The sequence below is a fragment of the Lycorma delicatula genome, chromosome 1 (genome assembly GCF_047948215.1).
Source record: "Lycorma delicatula isolate Av1 chromosome 1, ASM4794821v1, whole genome shotgun sequence".
NCBI classification, from domain to species: Eukaryota; Metazoa; Arthropoda; class Insecta; order Hemiptera; family Fulgoridae; genus Lycorma; species Lycorma delicatula.
In genome coordinates this window covers 111,057,941-111,083,150 of record NC_134455.1, presented here as the reverse complement: position 1 = coordinate 111,083,150, position 25,210 = coordinate 111,057,941, and the positions used below count along the sequence as shown (strand labels likewise).

Sequence of the window (25,210 nt, the reverse complement as noted above, 5' to 3'; positions counted from 1 at the left end):
TTGAATCAGTTTCAGCATAAAAAATGCATTTAAAATTTTTATCAAAATTGTGCAGTAGAAATATGAAAACAACATTTCACAAAAGTTCAAAGCCAAACCAATGCTTATGAATTTGGATTCATTGTTACAACCTTTATGACGTCTATATGTTTTGTAAAAGAATCAGAAGAGGAAAGTTGTGATGAATCAAAGATACGACAACATTTATATAAACGCATTTACATTCATACATATCATCTGAAGTAATACCGTATGGTGGTTCTGGAGGTTAAATAGAAAAAAAAACATTATTTCTTCATCAATATACTAAAAAAAGGATTGTAATAAATTTTAATGATATTTATTTTTTTTTAAATTATTAAGCATAAAATTCTTGTTTGAGTCTACTTAAATCTTTTAATTACTTCCTTGTACGAAGTAAAGGAAGTATTGTGATAGTAAAACATTTCGGTTTTCAGATTTCAATGGAAATATCCATTTTGACCATCCCTGAATCCATTTTGAATAGTTTTGGTGTGACATCTGTACATACGTATGTATGTATGTGCATATGTATCTCACATAATTCAAACACAATTAGCCGTAGGATGTTGAAATTTTGAAATTACCACTGTTGTAACATCTAGTTGTGCACCTCCCTTTTTGATTGCAATAAAAATTAAAATAAAAATTTTAATTAATGAAATATTTGGATCTTAAAGGGAGACACATCGGTTCGAATCAGACTACATCTCCTTTTGTTTTTTTTAACTTTTTTTTATTTGTTTTTTTTTAACTTTTTTTTATTTGTTTTTTTTTAATTTAAATATATTGATTTGATAATTATTAACCAGTAATTGTAAAAAAATTTTACAATAAATAATAATTCAAAGATGATAAAAAAAAATTATTAGTGAAATAAAATTTTATGTACTTTTAAAAATGTGTAAATATAATTTAATAGGAATTACATAAGTGTATATGTAATTAATTTTGTGAAACATTGATTATTTAACATTAATTGAAAATTATAATTTAAAATCCTATTGTTTTTGAATTTTCTAGTTTAATTTTATTTAATTGTTCTGGAATTTCTGTTTAATTTTATCTACATTAAAGTTAACTACAGAGTGACTGAAATATAGACCCTCACAAGAACAACGTATACACTGAACCATACATACCTGATTTTTAATAAATTGCAAAATATTCTTATTTTTTAGTTCATTATTCCTCTGATATTTTTGGACAATATTCTCCTTAAGTCGGAGTTGGTCATCATTTCATTTATTTGTTTTTTGTTGCCAATCATTTAAGCTCTTTGGTTTGATGTAATTCTTCGATTTTGATTTGTGAATACGTTCTTTAGTTCTCAAATTTTCTCTCTTTATATTCATCATCCTCTCTAAATTTTTTTTATTCTTCCCTTGTTCTTAACAATTTCTTCCCCTTCAAATTCATCTTCTTGTCATTTTTTGAGTTATATTTCTTCGTGTTATTTTACTTTTACCTGTATGATTGTTTTTTTTTTCATTTTTAGACAAGATGGCATTTTTAAAACACTATTCACTTTGTACTGTTTAGATTACATGTTAAGTATTGGTTATAGGTACAGACATTTGTTTTTCTTTCTTTTTTTTTTGTTTACATTTTTTATAATTATTATTTGATTACAAATAAATTATAATGAAACCAACAAAACGACATGATTCATATAAACAAAATGTAAGAGAACAAAAATCAAATTATGATAAAAAAAGTTTGGCAAAAAATCTAGTTGCCCTAGTAGCTTCTGAGATTCAAGATGATGAACCAAAGGCTGGTCCTTTCTCAAATAAGTACAGGTGACATTAGCACAGAAAGGTTGTATACTGATAGTATGATTTTCAATAATAAGAACTTTCAGAAATTCATTATATTGGACCCAAATTTATCAATTAATAATTTACTAAAAATGTTTTTACATTTTCTGTAAACTTTTTCCAGGATTTTTAAACACTGGAAACATTATAACGAAACTTGTGGACATGATATTTTGATGAATTTGTTTTTAAATTGCACATAAGTTCTTGATCTGTGGTGTACAGAAAGGTTATCTTAAAATAATTCACATGAAATTAAATAAAAAATAAAATATCAAGTTGACTACCCACCTTAAATCTATTTTTTGTTTAAAAGAAAATTTTAAGGCACACAATTAAAAAAAAATATTTTTTAGAATTTTTTTTATGAATCTATATACTTTACTGTTGCAGCTATACTTGCTATATACTTTACTGTTGCTGTTGAGTGCTATAGCAGCAGTATAGCTTTAGCCAGGAAACTAAAAACAATAAAACAAACAGTTATTATAGAAACTAAAGTAGTGCTCTGTATAGTCCATTAAAATATTATTTTGTAAATTATAAAATTCTTCATGTATAAGAATACTTTTTAAGTGGTATCACTTTTAGAATTTTTTGTCTACCTGTCCATTTGTTATTATTCCACTCTTAAATAACTACTTTATTAATACCTACATAATTATGTAGATACCTACATAATTATGCATGGGATTAATTAATCCCATGCTGAGTGTAGTCAGCGAGTATAATATATTTTCCTCTTGCAGAAAGGGGTACATTAATTTGTTGCTTTAAACAATTTATCCCGGTTCTTTGTTATGAGTATGACACATAAAGAACATGAGATACAATATTTACCTCTCTTTGATTAAGAGTTGTTTTCTCTGATCTTCATTATGTAACCAGCTCCTGTAGTAGAGTGAAAGTGTTGTAAAGCTGCATGTCAACAGAATTTGACAGTAAGTAACTTGTATCTCATTTTGCCTATTAATGGCGATACTTACTAATTTTTTGAATGGATGTGCCTTTTTTGAAAGTCGTTGGTGCCTTATGTCAATAGTTACGATTGTAGCATTTAATATTCTTAAACAGTCTAATTTTATCTTGTCATGCAAGATAGATGCCATAGATAGAATCTTACCGTGGAAGATTCTATAATAAATGCTTTATAAAAAAATAATAAATTTTACTTTGATTTAATAAAAATGCTAGTAAAAAAAATCATACAAGAATTATAAAACTCCAGAGGACCAAAAAAAGCTAAATTCTTTATTTTGAAATATTGCTGTTTTACTTTTATTCATTTCTTTTTTTAATTTATTAAATTCATTTTTTATAGGAAAGCAATGTTTAAGGACATTTTTAGACTGCCTCCTTGAACTTAATGAAAATGATCCAGGACTCTTAAGCATAGATGATATTAGAGAAGAAGTTGATACATTCATGTTTGAAGTGAGTAGAAAAATTAACCTTAGGTCTAGAGGAAAGATTTGATTAAGAATAAACTGACGCTACAGGTTATTCATTATTGTTATTATTATTTAATGTCATTTGTACTTTTAGGGACATGATACAACATCAGCGGCAATTACTGCAGCAATCTTTATGCTGGGACATAATCCTGAAGTTCAGGTAATCAACTTTGTTTTAGTTTTATTTTTTAATTAGATAGATGATAACGACTTAGATTAACAGAATTTAGAAAATTAACTGAGTTTTTTTTAGGTTAAATGTTTATTATAATTCTTTTTAAAATTCATATAAATGAAACTGAGAGGTCAGTGAATATCTGTTCAATTTAAATGAAATAATGTGATGTTATTTATCAAAATATAAATTTTTACAGTTAACATTTAGAAAACTTGAAATACTTGTACTGATATCCATAGTAGTGTGATAGCATCCATGCCTTTCATCAGAAAAATCCTGGGTTTGTGTCCCATTCAGGCTTGATACCTTTTGTACACTAAAAAAAGTATATTAATAAAAAAGTTGAAATGTGAAAAGATAAAAATTATTAATGTATTTTTTTCCATATTTTTCTATGTTAAATACATGCATACATATATATATATAATTTTTATTTTTATTTTTACTTTTACATTATTTTATTTGCAATAAATCAGTAATTAAATTTGTTGTAGCAATTAAATGTAGCATTAAAAAGAAGATTTTTCTTTTGTTTAGTTTGAAATTGTAATATTTTTCTGCATATTCTAAACTGTTTTGTTTTTAATTATTGAATATTTGGTATCACTCTTTGTTTTCTATTAATTTTGTTTGCATCGATTTTCTCAAAATGAGTTTATTTATTGATTTTTTAGAAATTCTTATTTGTTTATGAGCAATGTAACAATGTTAATTTTTGGCAAACCAAAAAAAAATAATTTTTTTAACTCCTTTTTAGGCTTTATAACAATTTTATCAAAAACTACTACTAGAGATACAACTGTCCATCATAGATCCACTGTCTCTAATTTGATTCAATTTGTCATGTCAAAGATCTTATAAACTCATGAAATTTCCTTCTTAAATTGGGTCCTAAGAATTTCCATATGATTTCATTTTACCCTCAGACCAAAAATAAATATTACAATGTAACTTTAAAACACCTGTATATAATTTTGTTAAATATTTTATTATAAATGCATTGTTTTTTATGTAATAAATAAATTAATGAATTCAACTAAGCAGTTGAAAATTACTAAAAAAAATTAATGACCATTCTTATGTTGAATTTCTGAAGATACTTTCATCAGCTTTTCAAAAAATATAGATTTTTAAAAATTACATACATCAATAGAAAAAAAATTTTTAAATAGTCAGATAACCATGTTACTTTGTCAGAAATTTACTATATTGGTTTTTTTCTAAATAAATATGTCGCATTACCTAGTAAGGTAACTGTTAACACAATATTGTTGCTAATAGGCCTCAAATATATTATATAATATGGTTCTTAGGTTTAAATGCCTCATTACAAAGTTGTTTTTATTGTATAGATAAACTTTTTGTTGTTTTATTATTGTATTTATATTTTAAATATCTTCTACCTTATGTTTTTTTTCAAAGTAAAAATAAAAATTTTTCAAGAAAATTTTCCTTAAATTTTTATTGTTAAGGAAATTCATTAATTTTCATAATGCACATAATCTTAAATATCTGTACCTATAAAGCAACTTGTCCTATCTGACTGATTCATCAATGCCTAGCAAAAACTACAGAAGATAAACTGATAAAAATCTGTATACATGTTCTTACGATTTAAGTGCACTCTAAATAAGAATTTTTTGAAATTCCAAGATTAAAAGGGATAAAATAAATTTTGATTTTTTTTTTAACTGGCTATTTTTTTAATTTCTCAGCAAAAAAATGAAGATACAACTTAATTTTTGGTGTGTGTTATCTTCATGTGAATATCTAAAAACTAGTTTCTAGGTTTGGAAATTCGGCCTTGAAAGGGGTGAAGAAAGGTAAAAAAATTTAAGCAATAATTGCAAATTTTCCCCACTTCCAACAATATTAAACAAGATTCACTAGATTGACACTTGCAAATACTCTTTAGCTAATATCTAAATACCATTTAGAGATTTTTTGAATTTTTATGTTTTAAGGTGTGCAATGGTGTACGGTGCGGTGCCTCAACACACACTGCCACTGTGTGTTGTATATGCAATGCGACTGGCTGCACCTGCCTCCGGTTACTTGGTTAAAAAAAATTAAATTAAAAAAAATATTTAATCTAAAAAATGAAATGAAAAACAAACAATGGTCACTTCATAGTGGTGTTGTCAGGTAACACCACTAAGAACTGGGTAAAATACATTTTTACCCTTATGAAGATGGGTAACCTGTTATAACTACCATTTTAAGATGGAGGTCTACTATTTCAAACACACATTATTCAGGTCACTCAAAGTTTCAGGTCCTGTATTGACCTAACTGTCACTTTGAAGAAATTACAATACACTAATATGTTTTATAAATTGAACAGGCCTTAATTTTTATTTATCATTATTATTCTCATAAGCATGAGTTTAATGAACTAGGTGGTCTAGGGAGGCAGAGCTCCAGCTAACATCCCATGACCAAACATTCCCTGACTGTGAAAGGAAATGCAAGTAACCATACAGCATGGACGAAGCTGCGATGGGGATATTAGTATTATTATATATTAAAATGTACTATGACATTAGTATAGTAAATACTCTTATAGGCAACTTATGATGTAATTTTTCATTTCCTTCTTAGATTAAGAAGTTGAAAATTAAAAACATGTTTTACAAATAATTTCTAATTTTAAATGGTTTATATTTTATTAGAATTTATTTTACCAAACCAAATTTAAAATTACTTAGTGGAAAACATAATTTGAGGTGAATTGTGATTAATAGAAGTAACAATCATTAATTTTTTTTAATGTGTCAGTAATGTATACAAATAAATGTGCATATTGCTTATGATCCAATATATATGTACTTTAGAAACATGCTTATGCTATTAGAACATGAAAAACAAGTTTCTAATATAATGTTAGAAATAGGAAAATTGCATTCTAGGTAAGATATTGTAATTATTTGAATTTACTTTAAATTTGTAGATATACAAGCTATAGCTGAGAATTAAATTGTTTTTATTATATGATACTTACTTATTTTAAGGCTACTTTTACTTTGTGTAACAGTTTTACTGTCTCATTAAAAGCATGTAACGGATAAAACTTTAATTAATTTTTATGCAGTCAAATAAAATTAGTTTTATTAATAACCATACACCTAAATCTTAACCAACACTTGAATAACTAGGCACTAAATTCACTTGGGTAATTCTTTTTTGGAAAACATGAACATCTTCATGAAATTTTTCTCATGATAATCTACTGAAAATATATTGAAAATTAATGAGATTGCTCAGTCAATGTATGAATAATCATTAGAACATTAAAAGAACATAAAAGTAGAAAATTACTGAACAAATGTTGATGAAACACTCTACATGAAAATACAATACAGATAGTTTGTGCTAGTTTGATTTCTCACCTCCTTATATTAGATAAATAGAAAACAATTCAGATGGCATAACGTAACTTCATAATTTTGAAAGAAAACATCAATTTTTGTACTCTGTGATCTCTCTTCTTTTCTTTTTCTGTTTAGCCTCTGGAACCACCATAAGGTATTACTTCAGAGGATAAATGTGGATGAAATGTATGAATGTAAATGACGTTTATTTGTACAATCTCAGGTTGACCATTTATGAGATGTGTGGTTAATTGAAACCCAACCACCAAAGAATGCCGGTATCCACGATCTAGTAGATTTAGTATCTATTATGATCTATAATTAATGAATGCCACTTTAATCCAGAATTTAAAAAATATATTATTCCACAAAAAACTAATGACTTCTCCTTTTTCAAGAAAAGAAGAAACAAGATCTGTAGCAAACAACTTAACAGTTGCTGTGTTCTCAAATTCAAAGGGCTTTTTTTAATATCCTTACTATATCAGAATGTCATCAAACAACATACCATTATATTACAACAATCCAATATTAAGCAACAATGATGACAAAAAATAACAAATCTTCAAGTCATCTTTGAAGAAGATAAATCTTCATTTAAAAACTCTTCCATTTAAGTTTTTCAATACTTGCAATGGAACAAAAGAATGACTTCCTCTACAGAATAACAGTAAATCATCAAAATGAGTCCTTTTAGGGAATAGCAAGCCAAGAAAATTCATTAAAATGCCTATTCTTTACCAGATTCTCCACTTCACTCACACATTTCTCTAGCATTAAAATAATCCTATATTTATTTATTTCACAATGTTCTTATAAATGTAGGATGCATTTTATTGTTTAAATTAAATTTTTTTATACTTCTTTTATAATGAAGTTGGCTACACAAAGCAGAACTATTTCATATGCATACTAACATCTACTTTCCCTTCAAGTTTCACAAACCTGCTTTAATATAATTGATAGCATTTGTAATGTTAAATAATTAAATTTATATTGAATAAAAATAGATCATAACACTCATATATATTTGCAAGTATGTTTAATAATGGCTTAAATTAAATTTTCTTTTTTAAACAACTTTTTTTCTAGGAAAACATTTTTAAAGAATTGGATGAAGTATTTGGTGACTCTGAGAGGGAATCAACCATAGAAGATTTGAATCGGCTTGATTATTTGGATAGAGTAATAAAAGAAACACTTAGACTATATCCTAGTGTCCCTGCACTTGCAAGAGAAACAGATTCTGATATTGAGCTTCGTATGTATCTTATATAATATAAATTTAACTTAGTTTAATTATATCAAACAAGTGTTTTTTTGGCATCCTTATCACTATAAATAATATTAAACCTCCAAAAGCAAAATGTTTTAACATTTTCTCATTATTTAAAATAGCCGTTTCAACTTTTTCAAGGTTCATATATCAGTAATTTGAGTTATAACAATTCAACTAAAAACAGTAATTATATCTTAAAGTAAAATTATTTTCTCTAGGAATTTACATCAAATATCAATTTCATACTGTTTTTCAGTATACCACTTGTCAGTAATGGTCATTACACTAATAGTCACTTTACTAATTTCTTTTTGTATTTATAAATCTAATGTTTTTCCTAAATACTGGGGTTGGCAAGAAAGTAATTTCCATTTTCACGAGTAGATAGCTTGTGTTTGTTATGAAGAACTTCTGTCAATATTATGATTTTTTCTTTTGGCATTTGACAGCTGTCACTTTTAGCACAGATACTTCAGAAGCAAATTGTGCATAACTTTATTTGCACCTGTTAGTTTATGGTCAGTTTTAAAATTTAGTGCAGAAACAAACATTTTCAACATATTTTACGTTTTTATTTACATAAAGGCTAGAAAGCTGCTGTGGCTCACAAACAGATATGTGAAGTTTATGGGTGTTGATTCCCTAACACAACGTACATGTCAAAATTAGTTTAAAAATTCCATTCTGGAGATTTTTTTCTTGAAGATGACCAATGTTCTCATCAACCTACTGAAGTCAATGAAGACCAGATCAAAGACATAATTGAATTAGATCTTCATATAACAGTTCGAGAGATTAAATGTATCATACACAACTATTGAAAGTCACATCCGATGTCTTGGACTCATTGAGAAACTCAATATTTGGGTTCTGCATGAATTGAAAGAGATATACTTAACACAAAGAAACAATATTTGCAATCTGCATCTCAAACACAATGAAGTAAATGTTTTTTTTTAAATAAATCATCACCGGTGATGAAAAATGGATTGTCTACAATAGCATCAATCAAAAACAATCATGGTCCAAGGATATTGAACTGGCACAAACCACATTGAAAACTGAATTGCATCAAAAAAAGTTCATCATGCTGTAAATTTGGTGGGATTTCAAGGTGTTAAGAATTTTGAGCTGCTTCCAAGGAACCAAACAATCAATTCAGTTGTTTAATTTCAACAATAACAGCCAGAATTGCAAATTGCAAAGGAATCATGTTCTGCCAATAGAATGCAAGGTCTCTCTCATCTTGGTCACTTGTGGAAAATTATTGCAACTTAGTTGGGACATAATGTCTCATCTCTTATATAGCCCTGATCTTGCACCATCAGATTACCATTTATTTTGAAGTTGGAAAACTCTTTGAATGGTAAAACGTTCACTAATGATGAGGACCTGAAATCACAATTGTTTCAGTTTTTTCTGATAATGACCAGAAGTTCTACGTGGACAGAATCATGAGGTTGCCAGTAAGACAGTAAAATGTTATCGGACAAAATGGAAAATACATAATTGATTAAACTTCATTCTTTGTATAAAAATTTGAGTTTTATTTCACACTTCAGAACTGAAATCACTTTCTTGCTAACCCAATATTTTATTTCTTATTTTAAATACAAATATGATTTATTATATTTTTCTATTCCTTATTTTTAGGCTTTTTTCTCCTATTTTGAAATTGAATAAATAGTTATTTTGGCTATCTCTAACCGTTTTGTTTCATAATACTTTTTTAATAAAATTTTCAAGTTTATATAAGTCGAAAAAGTTTTAATTCTATAAGTCAATAAAATGTTTATTATCCAAATAATAAAAAAATATCTTTAATGAATAGGTTTGTCATAGATATATACTACAATTATAATAAATATTAATTATAATGTTAATGGATACAATACCAATAGTAAAAAACAGTATTAAAAAATTGCTTCTTGCAACTGAATATAACAATTGAAAAAATTTTATATGAATGACTGAGATGGTAAACATATCACTCAAAACTTTAAATTTCATCTTTGAGAAAAAAGTAAAGTAGCTAATAGTGTCTAAGAGATTCAAGCTTTCTTGTTCCATTAGGCTTCTCTACCTTCCAACTTCCTAAATTAACAAAAATTCAAGTATCTCTATATTTGACTATTCTTTTTCAAAATATTTAACTCTTCTTTTTTTAATTAGGAAGGGAAGTAGTTCATGTTTCTCTATAGATATATATTTTACTATTAGTTACTCCATGGAAGAGCATCTTTTTACATACACTTTTATGTAGTTATTGTTTGTCTCATTATCTGGTTACATTCCGATGAAGAAACTGCTGGTTTTCCAATCACACTTGCCAAGGCATAATTCACAAACTCTGGTTAATATTGCAAACTGATAATGCCAATACTAAGACAAAAACGAAGAGATTGATGAAGCAATTAAACACGTAAAAGGAGATGAAAATTTAATAATAGTTGGAGATTGGAATGCAAGCATTGGAGAAGGCAAGGAAGGAAATATAGTGGGTGAATACGGGCTGGGCAAAAGGAGTGAAAGAGGGGACCGACTTATAGAGTTTTGCACGAAGTATAATTTAGTAATTGCCAACACCCAATTTAAAAATCATAACAGAAGAATATACACTTGGAAAAAGCCAGGCGATACTGCAAGGTATCAGATAGATTATATCATGGTTAAGCAAAGATTTAGAAATCAACGTTGACTGCAAAACTTACCCTGGAGCAGACATTGATAGCGACCATAATTTGGTGATAATGAAATGTAGATTGGGGTTTAAAAACCTGAAGAAAAGGTGTCAGATGAATCGGTGGAATTTAGAGAAGCTTGAGGAAGAGGAGGTAAAGAAGATTTTTGAGGAGGACATCGCAAGAGGTCTGAGTAAAAAAGATAAGGTAGAAAATGTAGAAGAAGAATGGGAGAATGTTAAAAAGGAAATTCTTAAATCAGCAGAAGCAAACTTAGGCGGAATAAAGAGAACTGGTAGAAAACCTTGGGTTTCAGACGATATATTGCAGCTGATGGATAAACGTAGAAAATATAAGAATGCTAGTGATGAAGAAAGTAAAAGGAACTATCGGCAATTAAGAAATGCTATAAACAGGAAGTGCAAACTGGTGAAAGAAGAGTGGATTAAAGAAAAGTGTTCAGAAGTGGAAAGAGAAATGAACATTGGTAAAATAGATGGAGCATACAGGAAAGTTAAGGAAAATTTTGGGGTACATAAATTAAAATGTAATAATGTGTTAAACAAAGATGGTACACCAATATATAATACGAAAGGTAAAGTCGATAGATGGGTGGAATATATTGAAGAGTTATACGGAGGAAATGAATTAGAAAATGGTGTTATAGAGGAAGAAGAGGAAGTTGAGGAGGATGAAATGGGAGAAACAATACTGAGATCTGAATTTAAGAGAGCATTAAAAGATTTAAATGGCAGAAAGGCTCCTGGAATAGACGGAATACCTGTAGAATTACTGCGCAGTGCAGGTGAGGAAGCGATTGATAGATTATACAAACTGGTGTGTAATATTTATGAAAATGGGGAATTTCCATCAGACTTCAAAAAAAGTGTTATAGTTATGATACCAAAGAAAGCAGGGGCAGATAAATGTGAAGAATACAGAACAATTAGTTTAACTAGTCATGCATCAAAAATCTTAACTAGAATTTTATACAGAAGAATTGAGAGGAGAGTGGAAGATGTGTTAGGAGAAGACCAATTTGGTTTCAGGAAAAGTATAGGGACAAGGGAAGCAATTTTAGGCCTCAGATTAATAGTAGAAGGAAGATTAAAGAAAAACAAACTAACATACTTGGCGTTTATAGACCTAGAAAAGGCTTTCGATAACGTAGACTGGAATAAAATGTTCAGCATTTTAAAAAAATTAGGGTTCAAATACAGAGATAGAAGAACAATTGCTAACATGAACAGGAACCAAACAGCAACAATAACAATTGAAGAACATAAGAAAGAAGCCCTAATAAGAAAGGGAGTCCGACAAGGATGTTCCCTATCGCCGTTACTTTTTAATCTTTACATGGAACTAGCACTTAATGATGTTAAAGAACAATTTAGATTCGGAGTAACAGTACAAGGTGAAAAGATAAAGATGCTACGATTTGCTGATGATATAGTAATTCTAGCTGAGAGTAAAAAGGATTTAGAAGAAACAATGAACGGCATAGATGAAGTCCTACGCAAAAACTATCGCATGAAAATAAAGAAGAACAAAACAAAAGTAATGAAATGTAGTAGAAATAACAAAGATGGACCACTGAATGTGAAAATAGGAGGAGAAAAGATTATGGAGGTAGAAGAATTTTGTTATTTGGGAAGTAAAATTGCTAAAGATGGACGAAGCAGGAGCGATATAAAATGCCGAATAGCACAAGCTAAACGAGCCTTCAGTAAGAAATATAATTTGTTTACATCAAAAATGAATTTAAATGTCAGGAAAAGATTTTTGAAAGTGTATGTTTGAAGTGTCGCTTTATATGGAAGTGAAACTTGGACAATCGGAGTATCTGAGAAGAAAAGATTAGAAGCTTTTGAAATGTGGTGCTATAGGAGAATGTTAAAAATCAGATGGGTGGATAAAGTGACAAATGAAGAGGTATTGCGGCAAATAGATGAAGAAAGTAGCATTTGGAAAAATATAGTTAAAAGAAGAGACAGACTTATAGGCCACATACTAAGGCATCCTGGAATAATCGCTTTAATATTGGAAGGACAGGTAGAAGGGAAAAATTGTGTAGGCAGGCCACGTTTGGAGTATGTAAAACAAATTGTTGGGGATGTAGGATGTAGAAGGTATACTGAAATGAAACGACTAGCACTAGATAGGGAATCTTGGAGAGCTGCATCAAACCAGTCAAATGACTGAAGACAAAAAAAAAAAAAAAAAAAAAGACAAAAACAAATATGATGATGTTTGTGTAATGTACTTGTATAAATCCTATAGTTTATTCTGAAATCTTATTTTAGCAACAAAATGTAAATAAGCATTTTATTATATCTTTTGTAGATGGGTTTTGACAACATAAACACAGAGAATTTGTGAAATTTCCCCAATGTAGAAAAAATTAAATAATTACATCAATATTTTGATAACTGACAGTGAAATTTTGTCATAACCAAAGAAATATTTATTTATATTTATATTTATTTATTTATTTTTTTTTTTTGCCTACCACACTGGTCTAGTGGTTAACTCATTTTGCAAATCAGTTGATTAACAGCTGGTTTTCAAAGTCGAAGGTTTCAAATCCTAACAAAAGTTAGTTGCTTTTATATGTACTTTAATACTACATAGTGTACACGTGTGTACTTTGATGGTTGGGATTCAGTTAACCACACATCTCAGTAATGGTCGGCCTGAGTCTGTACAAGGCTATACCTAATTTACATGTCAAACATATCATCCTCATCTCATTCGGCCATGGTGGGGTTCAGTAGTTGAATAGATTGCAACGTACACATTAGGAGGGAAAAAAATTAAGTTATTTTTAGTAATAAATGGACCTAAAATTGTATCATGTAATAAAGAATTTAATGTTTTTTTTATGTATTTGTTATAAAGATGTAAAATGAGTTTATCATTTGATCAGTGACTTTAAATTTTAGAAATTATCGATCACCAAACATACATACATGCATATAGATATAAAAATTTATTTCATAATAATGGCTTAATTACTAGACACTAGTTGTTTCAATTTTTTTTTTTTAAGTATGAATATGATACTACATAATGTATATTTTTTCAATGATGAATAACAGTTCCATCTGTGGAGCTACGTTAACACATAGCGTAACCAAATTTTGAATCAGTGTAAATCCCTCATGTATTTCAAGAATTACCTTCATATAATGAAACAATTTTTTAATGTCATTTCACAAAAAAAGGATTATTGGGCCAAATTTTTTAAACAATACAATAAATGAACATTACAAATAAATTTATTACTTTCTTAGAGGCTGAAGATAGATATCAAAAGCCAACAGATGATGCCACAGCATATACAACAGCTAAAAGTTTGCTTTTTTTAAAGAATTTTTCATTAAAATGTAAAAGGATATAGTCTCTTAGGTCACATCACCAGATTTTTTTTAGAAGGCATTTGAAAAATACTGTATACAATAATAATCTTCCCACCATTAAAGAACTGAAGATCATAAAAGAATGAAACTTCAGAATGTGCGTAAGTGCAACTTAATAAGAGTTTTTTTTTTTAATATTATAGTAAGCTATTCATACTTATAATTAAAAGAATGAAAGTTTCCCTAGAGACAGATGGTGAGTATATTTAGAAATTTTTATAAAATTCAGTTCTAAAAATTAAAAAAAAAACATATATTCTTTTAAAATTACATTAATTCTGTTAATTTAAATATTTTTTGTTATCCATTTACCATCTTAGTGGCATAACTTTTGGATTAACCAATATATTGTAATTTTCCTATCAATAAAATAGGCAGTATTTACAATTTTCAGAATAAAGATTGATTTCAATGGTACGAGGGTTATTTTTTTTCAAGTTCTGATGGGTCGCGAAATAAAAACCCACGCAAAAATCGGATGAACCTTTGTGTTGCGCAGCGTCTCAAGTACGGCCTTCAATCACGCCGCGTCACTTCGTTTTGTTCTAAACACGCAGCTAGCACGTAAACATGTCTACAACAATAGCATCTCCTGCCAAGTGTAAAGTGCGTGCGGTAATTCCATTTCTTCAGGCTGAGGGGTATAATGCAGCTGAAATTCATCGACGAATAAGTAATGTGTACGGTGAAACTTCAATGAGTGACAGCAAAGTGCGACAATAGTGCAGGAACTTTAAAGCAGGACGTACAGATGTTCATGATGCAGGCGGTCAAGGAAGGAAGCGAGTGTCAACCGATGATCTCGTTGAGCGAGTGGATGAGGCAATTCGAGAAAATCGTTGGTTCACAATTTCTGAATTGCGTGATTCGTTTCCTGAAATTTCAAGGTCAGCTCTCTACACCATTGTGAGTGAGAGACTTCAGTACCGCAAACTGTGTGCGAGATGGGTTCCCAAGATGTTGTCCGCCCATCACAAAACTATGAGAATGGACGCCTCCCTAACGTTTCTCCAGCGCTACAACAATGAAGGAGAAGATTTTTTGAACAAAATTTTCTCAGGGGACGAGACATGAGTCCATTTCGAAACTGAAGAAACAAAAGAACAATCCAAACAGTGGATGCATTCTCATTCTTCCAGTAAACCAAAAAATTTCAAGCGAACTTTCTTCAACAGAAAGTGTGTGGCTACTGTGCTCTGGGACCGGAATGGAGTTCTCTTGGTGGAATTCACGGAACGTGGCACGACCATCACTGCAGCCTCATACTGCGTGACTCTTCAACGTCTACGAAGGGCAATTCAGAATAAGCGGAGAGAAATGTTGTCATCAGGCATTGTCTTTCTCCATGACAAGGCTCGGCCGCACACTGCAGCTGTAACAAAGAAGCTCCTGCAGCGTTTTCGTTGGGAAGTGATTGATTACCCACCATACAGCCCGGACTTGGCTCCATCCGATTTTCACCTCTTTGCTCACATGAAACGCTGGCTAGGAGGACAACATTTTGCCACAGACATCGAGCTGCAGACCAGCGTAGAAACATGGCTGAAAACACAGGCGGATCCGTTCTATGACGAGGGTATTGGAAAGTTGGTACCACGCTACGACAAATGTCTAAATCAGAGTGGCGACTATGTAGAAAAATAGCGTAACTATGTAAGTACTTATTACAAATAATTTTTTTTTTATTTTCACTGTGGTTTTAATTTCGTAACCGATCGGACCTTGAAAAAAAAATAACCCTCGTATTTGTATCTCCATAAAATCTGTCAAGATTCAAGAATATTGATTCTTGATGGACTACACCTTTTTTTAATTAAGCAAAATAAATTATTTTCTATTATTAATTTTCCCATATTACATTTTATTTTAGATATTTTATTAAACTAATACTTTTTAATATTTTTACAGGACACAGAGGATATATAATTCCATCCACAACAAATGTATTTGTAGTTCCTTATATACTTCATCGGAATTCTAAATACTACTCTAATCCAGAAAAATTTGATCCAGACAGATTCCTTCCAGATCAAAATCAACAAAGACATCCGTTTTCTTACATTCCATTCAGTGGTGGGCCCAGGAATTGTATAGGTGATTTTATGTAACAATTTTTTTTATTTTACTTTTAGAATTTTATCTTAAAAAATAACTTATAAAGAGCCAAAAAAGATTCTTCCTGTATTTATAAAATAAAACAAAAACCTAATAATAATAATGCAACTTACCTAGGGACAGTAGTATAAATTAAAAGGAAAAGGACATATTATAAAATGTCTTCACTTAAAATCTTCTGATCGGTTATTATTCCCGTTTCCACTACCTTAAGATAAAAGAAGATGAAGATATTTAAAGGTTCATAGTGAAATATCATAGAAATACATTTTATTTTTAAATTTAGACAAGATAAATTAGTTAATATTCTTGTGTTTGGAAAACAATCACAAAAAGTTTAATGACTAAAACTTTAATACTTTCTTTTAAAGACCCTTTCAGAACTAATTAGTAATAATGTAATTACTAATAACCTAAAAAAAAGTCAGGATATCCTTTTATATGTAATCAAACTGTATATTTGATCTGAGTGGTGTTCAGGTAAGTTGAGGACTTTAATTTTATGTATAGTATGTGAAATTTACATATTGTGGTTAATGTGTGTATGTTTACATTTTCGAAGAGGTGATTTTAAAAACTTGATTCTGTTATATATATTAGTGGTATGTGTTCTTGTAGCTGTGGGTAAGGTGCATTCATTAAGTACATTCAGTATAATATTCAGCACAATTAATACAGTTTAATTTGTGTGCCTCTAGGTTACTGCGTTTAATATTCTGTATGTACTTGTGTAATTTCTTTGTTCTTTTAAAGGTGACAAATTAACCTTCTTTTCTGAAAATGTTGCAGTATGACTGCTAGCTGAATTATATGAATGTTTTATATTTTATCAGTGTATTTTTAGATTATTATATATTTCATGTTACATATAAAATTCTTTTTAGAGTAATTTTCATCTGTTAACATTAATTGTTTACCCACTCACATTTGCAAACAATAAGTAAATCTTTAATCTGATTGGTACATAAAAATATATGGAAATTCTAAAAGATGAATTCAGTTTAATAACTACATACGAGGATAAGTCAATTATTATCCGCAATTTAGATATATTTTTGTTTATGTCGGTAGAACTGTCCTGTTGTGTAGATGACGCATGCGTGGTTTAATGGTGGTTATGTCTGGGCAGGTCTGATGCTGCTAGCTTAGTTCCATTATCCCTGCCCTGCTGTTAACCACGGCTGCTCAGCTTTCTGTTTGCACCAGAGAAGAGCAACGTTCAGCGATCCGTTTTTTGTGGTCGGAAGGTGTATCAGGGGCCGAAATTCATCGAAGACCTTTGGTACAGTACGGGAACAGTGTGTTGCCGCAACGGAGTGTCTACGAATGGATTGAAAAATTCAAAAACGGTCGCACAAGTGTTACGCACGACGAAGGAGCTGGACGACCGTTTACTGCCACAAATGAGGAAAACATTGAGGGTGTACGTGACATGATTTTCTTAGACGGACGAGTAACTATCGATGAAGTGGCACATCGTCTGCAAATTAGTCACGGTTCTGCCTACGAAATCATCCACAACAGACTTGGGTTTCATAAAGTCTGTGCAAGATGGGTCCCAAAACAACTTACACAGTCGCATAAACAAACGCGCTTGGATATCTGCCAAAAACTTTTGGATCGCTACGGTAACGAACGCGACATCTTCTTAGATGGAATCATCACCGGTGACGAAACATGGATCCATCATTACGAGCCGGAGAGTAAACGGCAGAGTATGGAATGGAAACATCCAAATTTGCACTGCAAAAAAAAAGTTCAAGACCCAACCGTCTGCAGGAAAACTGATGCTTACGGTTTTTTGCAACCATAAAGCCCAGTACTGGAACATTATAAAGAAAGGAGCACGACAATAAACAATGCGCGTTACAGTGAGATGCTTAGTACAAAGCTGAAGCCTGCAATTCGTAGCAAACGCCGAGGACTGATGTCGAAAGGTGTTGTGTTGCATGACAATGCCCGTCCACATACTGCTACCCACACTGCTGAAACGCTCCAGAAACTCAACTTTGAAGTACTAGATCATTCTCCGTATAGTCCTGATCTTGTCCCTTCTGACTACCCCTTGTTTCGTCCACTCAAAGAGGCATTAAGGGCCCGTCGATTTACCTCGGACGAAACAGTGAAAGAAGCAGTGCATTCCTGGCTCACAGCTCAACCAAAAACCTTCTTTTATGAGGGCATCAAGAAACCTGTGCAACGATGGACCAAGTGCGTTGAAATGCAAGGAGACTATGTTGAAAAAATATGTACATGTAAGTTTCCTATTTGTATTGCAATAAAATTTATAACTACATTGCGGATAATAATTGACTTACCCTCGTATTCCTGAACTACAAGTTGTATTTGACTGATCTACATAGTAATTGAGAGAATAGGTTTGAAAGTTTCAAATAACATTGCTAGAGCTATAACAAACACTAGAGTGCTTGCGCCATCACTATGTGTCAGTTGTGAGTAAGAGGGCTACAGTGGAACATAAGGTTTTCTGTGTTCTTGAGTACAGCTAATCCAGTTGGCAACTGTAGTGCAGCATGTAACATTGATCCTCCAACAAGGAAGAGCATATGTTGTTGGTTTCACTAGTTTGAAGAAACAGGGAGTCTGTAAAGGCAAGGCACAGGTTGAACACATGTGGCAGAGGAGAATGTGAGATGAATTGAAGAAGATGTTGTATTAAGCTCAAGAAAGTCAAACCAAAGAGCAAGCAGAGAACTTGGAATACCTCAACTGACTGTCTGGTATGTTTTGAGGCATCGTTTACTTTTCAAATCATACCACCTACAACTTTTACAGCCTCTGTGTAGAAGTGACAAATCAAAGCATGTTGAATTTTGTCATCAAATGCTTGGAAATATGGAAGAATGATACTTTTCTTTCACATTTAATTTTTAGAAATGAAGCAACATTCTATCTCAGAAAAGTGAATAGACAAAATGTTTGTATATGGAGTCTACAACATCCTCATCACACACTGCAACATGAGAGAGACTCCCCCAAGGTTAATGTGCTTTGTGCCCTACTGCAAAGCTTTATGGATCATTCTTTTTTGAGGAACATATGGTTACTGGAATAACGTACCAGGACATACTGGAAAACTGGCTTTTCCTTCAACTAAATGAAGATTCACAAGACATCATTTTTCAACAGGAAAAAATGATGCCACATTGGCACTTAGATGTTCAACGCTATTTGAATGAATCTACCTCAATGTTCGATAGGATGCATCAGGAATGAAGACCTGGCTCTTCAGTTCTGGCCTCCAAGATTACCTGATCTTACACCATGTGACTTTTTCCTGTGGGGATTTCTGAATGATGCAGTTTATGTACCAACAAATCTGCCGACCTGCGGAACTGTATCACAGCTGCAGTGAATTCAGTAACACAACACATGCTTTCTCGCAAAAGGGATAAGTTCAGCTACTGCTTAGATGTGTGCCATGCAGCTGGAGGGGGCCACCTTGAACATTTATGAGTTTCATCTGACAACTTTATTGTAAGTGTTATTGGAAGTAATTTGTCAGTAGTTCTTTATTTGAATGCAGAGTTAGAAAATAGAGTATCATTTTGAATTACGCTTATATTATATGGATCACATCAATATAACATGAATTTTAAATGTAAAAACAAATTATGAGATAAAAATAATGTGTTTAAAATCAATGTTAATAATTTAAATATAAACACATGAAAAATATTATTAAGAAAAATTGATTAAATATATAAAATTATTATAAAATAAATCACAATTCAGATCCTAATATTGAAAATTATTTTGAGAATACATTTATGTACATGTTAAACAGGATGCAGATAAATTGTGTTTTTTGGTTTAATTACTAATATTTTAAAATAACAGAATATTGTTGATCATATAAAAGAAAATGTTTTATTGTATTTTGAAAAAAATTGGAGGGAAGATTTTTCAAATGGTTCAGCAATTTATTAAAAATGACAGTGGTTGCACAACAAGGCCCCTCCTCAGCTTTGTTGTGTAAGCCAAGGTATTATGTTAAGTCATATGAAAACAGCTCTTTTGGCTGGTTTGATAAAGGTGAATATTATAACTTTTTACCAAAAGCTTCTAACTTTTTATCATTCTTTTTACCAAAGATCCCCATTCTTAAATATAAACATCAGAAGATAGAATAAGTTATCATATTTAATTTCCAAATATAGTTCTACACAACTCATACTTATGGGTGCCAGGTTATGATCTGACAACCCATGTTTTAATCTTTAAAACTCATTCTGAACATTTTGAGGGAGCTCCAAGAGATGACATAATTTATACCAGAATATATATAGGCATAATAAATATTTAATAATGGTGACAAGCTTAGCGTTTTATTATGGTGCTTCAGAGCAAAACAGTATGGCTTGATTTTATTACAAACAAAATCAACTTGATCACATCATATTTTCTTTAAATAATTTGATTTCATTTTCTTAACATCCAATCATACCTCACTGTCACCTACTAGATTGCATCTAGAGTTGTAACTTGGGACCTAGCTCAGATGACCCCTTGGCAGTCAACCGTGAAAGATCTTTGAAGGAATACTCCACCAGCTGAACCAAGCAACACCAGAGTTCAGAGAAGACAGCACCTGGATATGGTGGGCTGCCACTTAGAAGATAACATGTGATCATGTGATCAGAAGCATTGTAATGCACTAACACTGCATACATGAACAAGAAGAGTATAAATCCAAAATCAAATCGAAGCAAATCACCTACATTTCCACACAGAATGTAAACTGATTCATGCAGACTGATGAACTAAAAATAATAACCATCCTAATTGACCAACACAAAATCCTCATCATGGAATTACAGGAAATAAGAAATACCAACCAGGACACCAGGGAATTTCAAGGATATAGGCTCCACAAAGGTATACCTGGGAAGAGAGTGATGAAAAGTGTTCCATAGTGGGGAACAGGCTTTTCGGTCAGCCTCCAAAATAATAAACTCCACACAATAATTCAAGTCACAATTCCCAAAAATCTCAGCACACTCTAAAAGCATCTTTTAAAATCTTTATCATAATAAACGCCCATCCCCCCCCCCCCCAATATAAAAAAAATCTCCAAAAGCCTGTAAAGAAATGAAAAAGTACTGGTAACTACTCAACCAGACCATAAATAACATCCTCAAAAATGATGTTAAACAACTAATTGGAGACAACTAACACTCAACAGGCACAGAAAAAAGATACTGTAACATCATCAAAAATCACCCAAAAGAGAATAAATGAAAATGGACTCTGTAGAAGCTATACCTAATATTGAAATTCACATACTTCAAGAGGAAACCTCAAAAACTCAAAATCTGAAAACAGCACAGCTACACTAAAGGAGAATAGCAACTAGATCATATCTTCATGGAGAAAAATAATACAAAGAGATCTACAATGGAAAAGTCCTCCAAGGATTAGGCACAGGCTCAAATCACTATGTAGTCAAAATTAAAATTAAATTTATTTCCCAAAGGAAGCAACAAAACCAAGCTCCCAAAACTAAAAGAAAAATAACCCCAACCCAACTAATCAAAATGAAAATAACCAAAAAGAAACCAGAAAAATAATAATCATGGATAAACTTGAAGACCTAGTGAACAACCTTAAACAAATCATGAGAGATTGGCACAAATAAAACCCTGTAAAAAGCATCAATGGTGGAACAGCAAATGCAAAGAAGCAGCTGAAAAGAGACATCAACCATGGGCTGTTTACACCAATTCCAAAAATCAGAAACATCTTTCCAAAATCTTGTAAAACAAAGAAAAGAAACCACCTGAACCCTAAGGAAAATAAAAAGACAGCATAAAGACACATTGAAATCAATAGAAGAAGAATTCAACAAAAGAATTGATAGCTTCAAAAGAGCCATCAAAAAACAGCTCCAAAAATATGAACTCACAAACCTCCTAATGAAGGGTGAAAACCATAATCTGGCCCATAGCAATAAAGATAACGAGGAAATCCTAGGTAAATATTTCAACAAACTCCAAATAGCAAAGAATCGACAGAATTCCTAAACCTTGACACCAGCACCCCAATAACAACACCATTAGAAAACATCAACCCACCCACAATAAAAAAAGTCTACTGAGCATTGTGTGAAATGAAGAATTTCTAAAAGGCAGGCGAAGATCAGACCTTTGTAAGATATGGAAACATCCAGGAAAACCAGCAAAAATCACCCTTTATCAAAAGCTTGTCAACATCTGGATCAAAAAAGAACTACCAGAACCCTGAATGACAGCCCTCATCCATTTGCTACACAAATAAGTGGATAAAATAGACCCTACCAACTAACCCCACCAGGTTGGTCTAGTGGTGAACTCGTCATCGCAAATCAACTGATTTCAAAGTTGATGATTCTAAGTTCAAATCCTAGTAAAGGCAGTTACTTTTATACGGATTTGAATACTAGATCATGGATACTGGTGTTCTTTGGTTGTTGGGTTTCATTTAACCACACACATCAGGAGTGGTCGATCTGAGACTGTACAAAACTATACTTCATTTACATTCATACATATCATCCTCTGAAGTAATACCTTATGGTGATTCCAGAGGCTAAACAGAAAAAGAAAGACCCTAACAACTCCCTCTTAAGACAGGAGACTCTCCCTCTTAGACACAATGTACAAAATTCTTTCAAGAATCATCCTCAACAGTATCAATTTACAACTCCAGAAAGAACTAGGAGAATAGCAGCGAGGTTTCAGACCCTGAAGGAGCTGTCCAGACCAGATAATGAGTCTCAAGGTAATAATGAATTACAACACCAAAAGAAGCAGAGACATGATGATAATGTTTGTTGACTTTAAGAAAGTATATGACTGCATCCACAGAGAATCCCTACTAAAAATTTTAAGTCAATTCAGACTACATCCTAAATTAATAAACATGATAAAACTGATCCTCACAAACGCTAAGTCATAAGTGAAATTTAGAGGCAAACTTTCAGAACCATTTGATATTAAAACAGAGCTGAGCTAAGGCAATGGACTCTCACTGCTACTATTCAACTGCACTCTGATAATGGTAATAAAGAAGTGGCTCAAAAAATGCTCCCCAAAAATAAAAATAGGACAAAAATCGAAACAAACTGCCTTGGTTTTGCAGTGACTTGTCACTGCTAGCAAACAACATCATGGGCGAAGCTAAAACAGAGATATTAGAACTTCAAAGCATTGCATATAAAATTGGCCTCAAAATATCATTTGAAAAGATAGAAATTGTGCCGCAGAAAACCAACATAAAAGAATAAACATTAATATCGTCAACATTAACAGTAACAAAGTCAAAAAGTAACGCAATTTAAAAACCTTGGAGAAATAATAACAAATAACCTAATGAAAAAAAAACTTCAATCCAAACTAGTTAAAGCACAAAAAATTAACTTGGTACACATAGTTTCACACAAAAATAAGACACTACAACACATTAAACTAGAAGCTACACACACAGCAGGAACACTCTTCCACCTGAATAAACAGTCAAAGACCGACAGAATCCAGAAAATCTAGAGAAGAATTGGAAAAATCTCCAACAAAAAGTACCAGAAAAACAGGCAGTGGTGAATCATGCCCAACAAAGTTGTGTTCAAAGAGTTGGAACCCATCACTGATACCATGTATAAGAGGAGACTAGGATTCTTTGGACACACTATGAGGATGCAAGATTTGGGATTTCTGAAGCAGCTGGTGGAGTACAATCTCGACTCAAAAAAACCAAGAAAGGACGTAAATGGATCAGAGAGATAAGTAAGGATCTGAAGGAACTTGGCCTTACATCAGAAGACACCACTGACAAGACAAAATTAAATGAAAAAATTAAGGACAAAAACACTTGCTTCACACTAACAAGAAAGAAACTCACAACATGAACATCTTCAACACCAGAAAGGGTACAGAGATCAGAACATATGAAAAAGTACTGGGAGGACCACAGGCCCGAACAGTCCCGTCAAAGAGACTTTGATAATGGATTGAATAAAGTGATCCTATGCAGTCATAAAAATGAAAAAAAAACCCAAAAATTTGGTTTTGTGATCAACAGAAATACTACTGTTATCATTAATGGAATTCCATCAACACGATCAATATGCTACACAGAATATAGAACAAATATTCTCACTGACATAAAATACGTAACACTAACAAATCAACCACTTTCAAATACTGTCAACATTTTCACAAAAGAAGTATACCAAGATGCTTTCAAAACAGAATGTAAAACTTTATTTTAAAATTAGAATAAGTTTTTTTTTAATTAGTTGAACTGATGATTAATAATTTGTAACTTGCTGTTATCTGATAATTTCTTTCGTACATGCAATTCAGATTTTATACATTCAATTTGTACTTGATAATTTATAAATATTGTCCATTTACTTATAATTATAATTACAGGCTGATACGCAGTTTAATTTGTCTTCCTTTTTTTTTTATCATGCAGTGTTTCTTTTTAAATTTAATACTAGGTACTGATTTTAAATAATTTAATAATATTTAAAATTTCAGGTCAAAAATTTGCCAAAATGGAAATGAAAGTTATTCTCTCAGCTCTATTTAGAAAAATGAAGGTAAATTCTGTAACTGAAGTAAATGAGGTGAAACCAGTTCCTTCAATCATCTTACGTCCTGAGTTCCCTTTTAAAATAAAATTAACAGCTAGGGAATAAATATCATTAATGACAATTGCGTATCATTAGCTTAATTTTATACAATATTTTTTTATACCAAAATAATTATAGACTAAACCTATTAATTATCATATATGATTTTTTTATCAGATTATTAAAAATTATAACATGGTAAAAAATAAATTATACAAAAAAAATAATAACATTTTC

The 25,210-nt window shown here is 31.1% G+C and overlaps 1 protein-coding gene across 5 annotated transcripts in view; it reads left to right on the top strand.

Moving 5' to 3' along the window:
- LOC142321178 (cytochrome P450 4C1-like) overlaps positions 1 to 25,210 on the top strand; it is an 88,294-nt gene that overhangs the window by 48,733 nt on the left and 14,351 nt on the right. For 2 of the 5 annotated variants that reach the window (XM_075359203.1, XM_075359175.1), the window contains 5 exons: positions 3,163 to 3,275; positions 3,387 to 3,455; positions 7,937 to 8,105; positions 16,132 to 16,317; positions 24,879 to 25,191. In XM_075359203.1, coding sequence (XP_075215318.1) covers positions 3,163 to 3,275; positions 3,387 to 3,455; positions 7,937 to 8,105; positions 16,132 to 16,317; positions 24,879 to 25,039 — 698 coding nt within the window. In that variant the 3' untranslated portion in view covers positions 25,040 to 25,191. Of the gene's footprint in view, positions 1 to 3,162; positions 3,276 to 3,386; positions 3,456 to 7,936; positions 8,106 to 16,131; positions 16,318 to 24,878; positions 25,193 to 25,210 lie in introns of those variants that run through there. The other 3 variants (XM_075359183.1, XM_075359190.1, XM_075359196.1) reach the window with 2 other exon arrangements.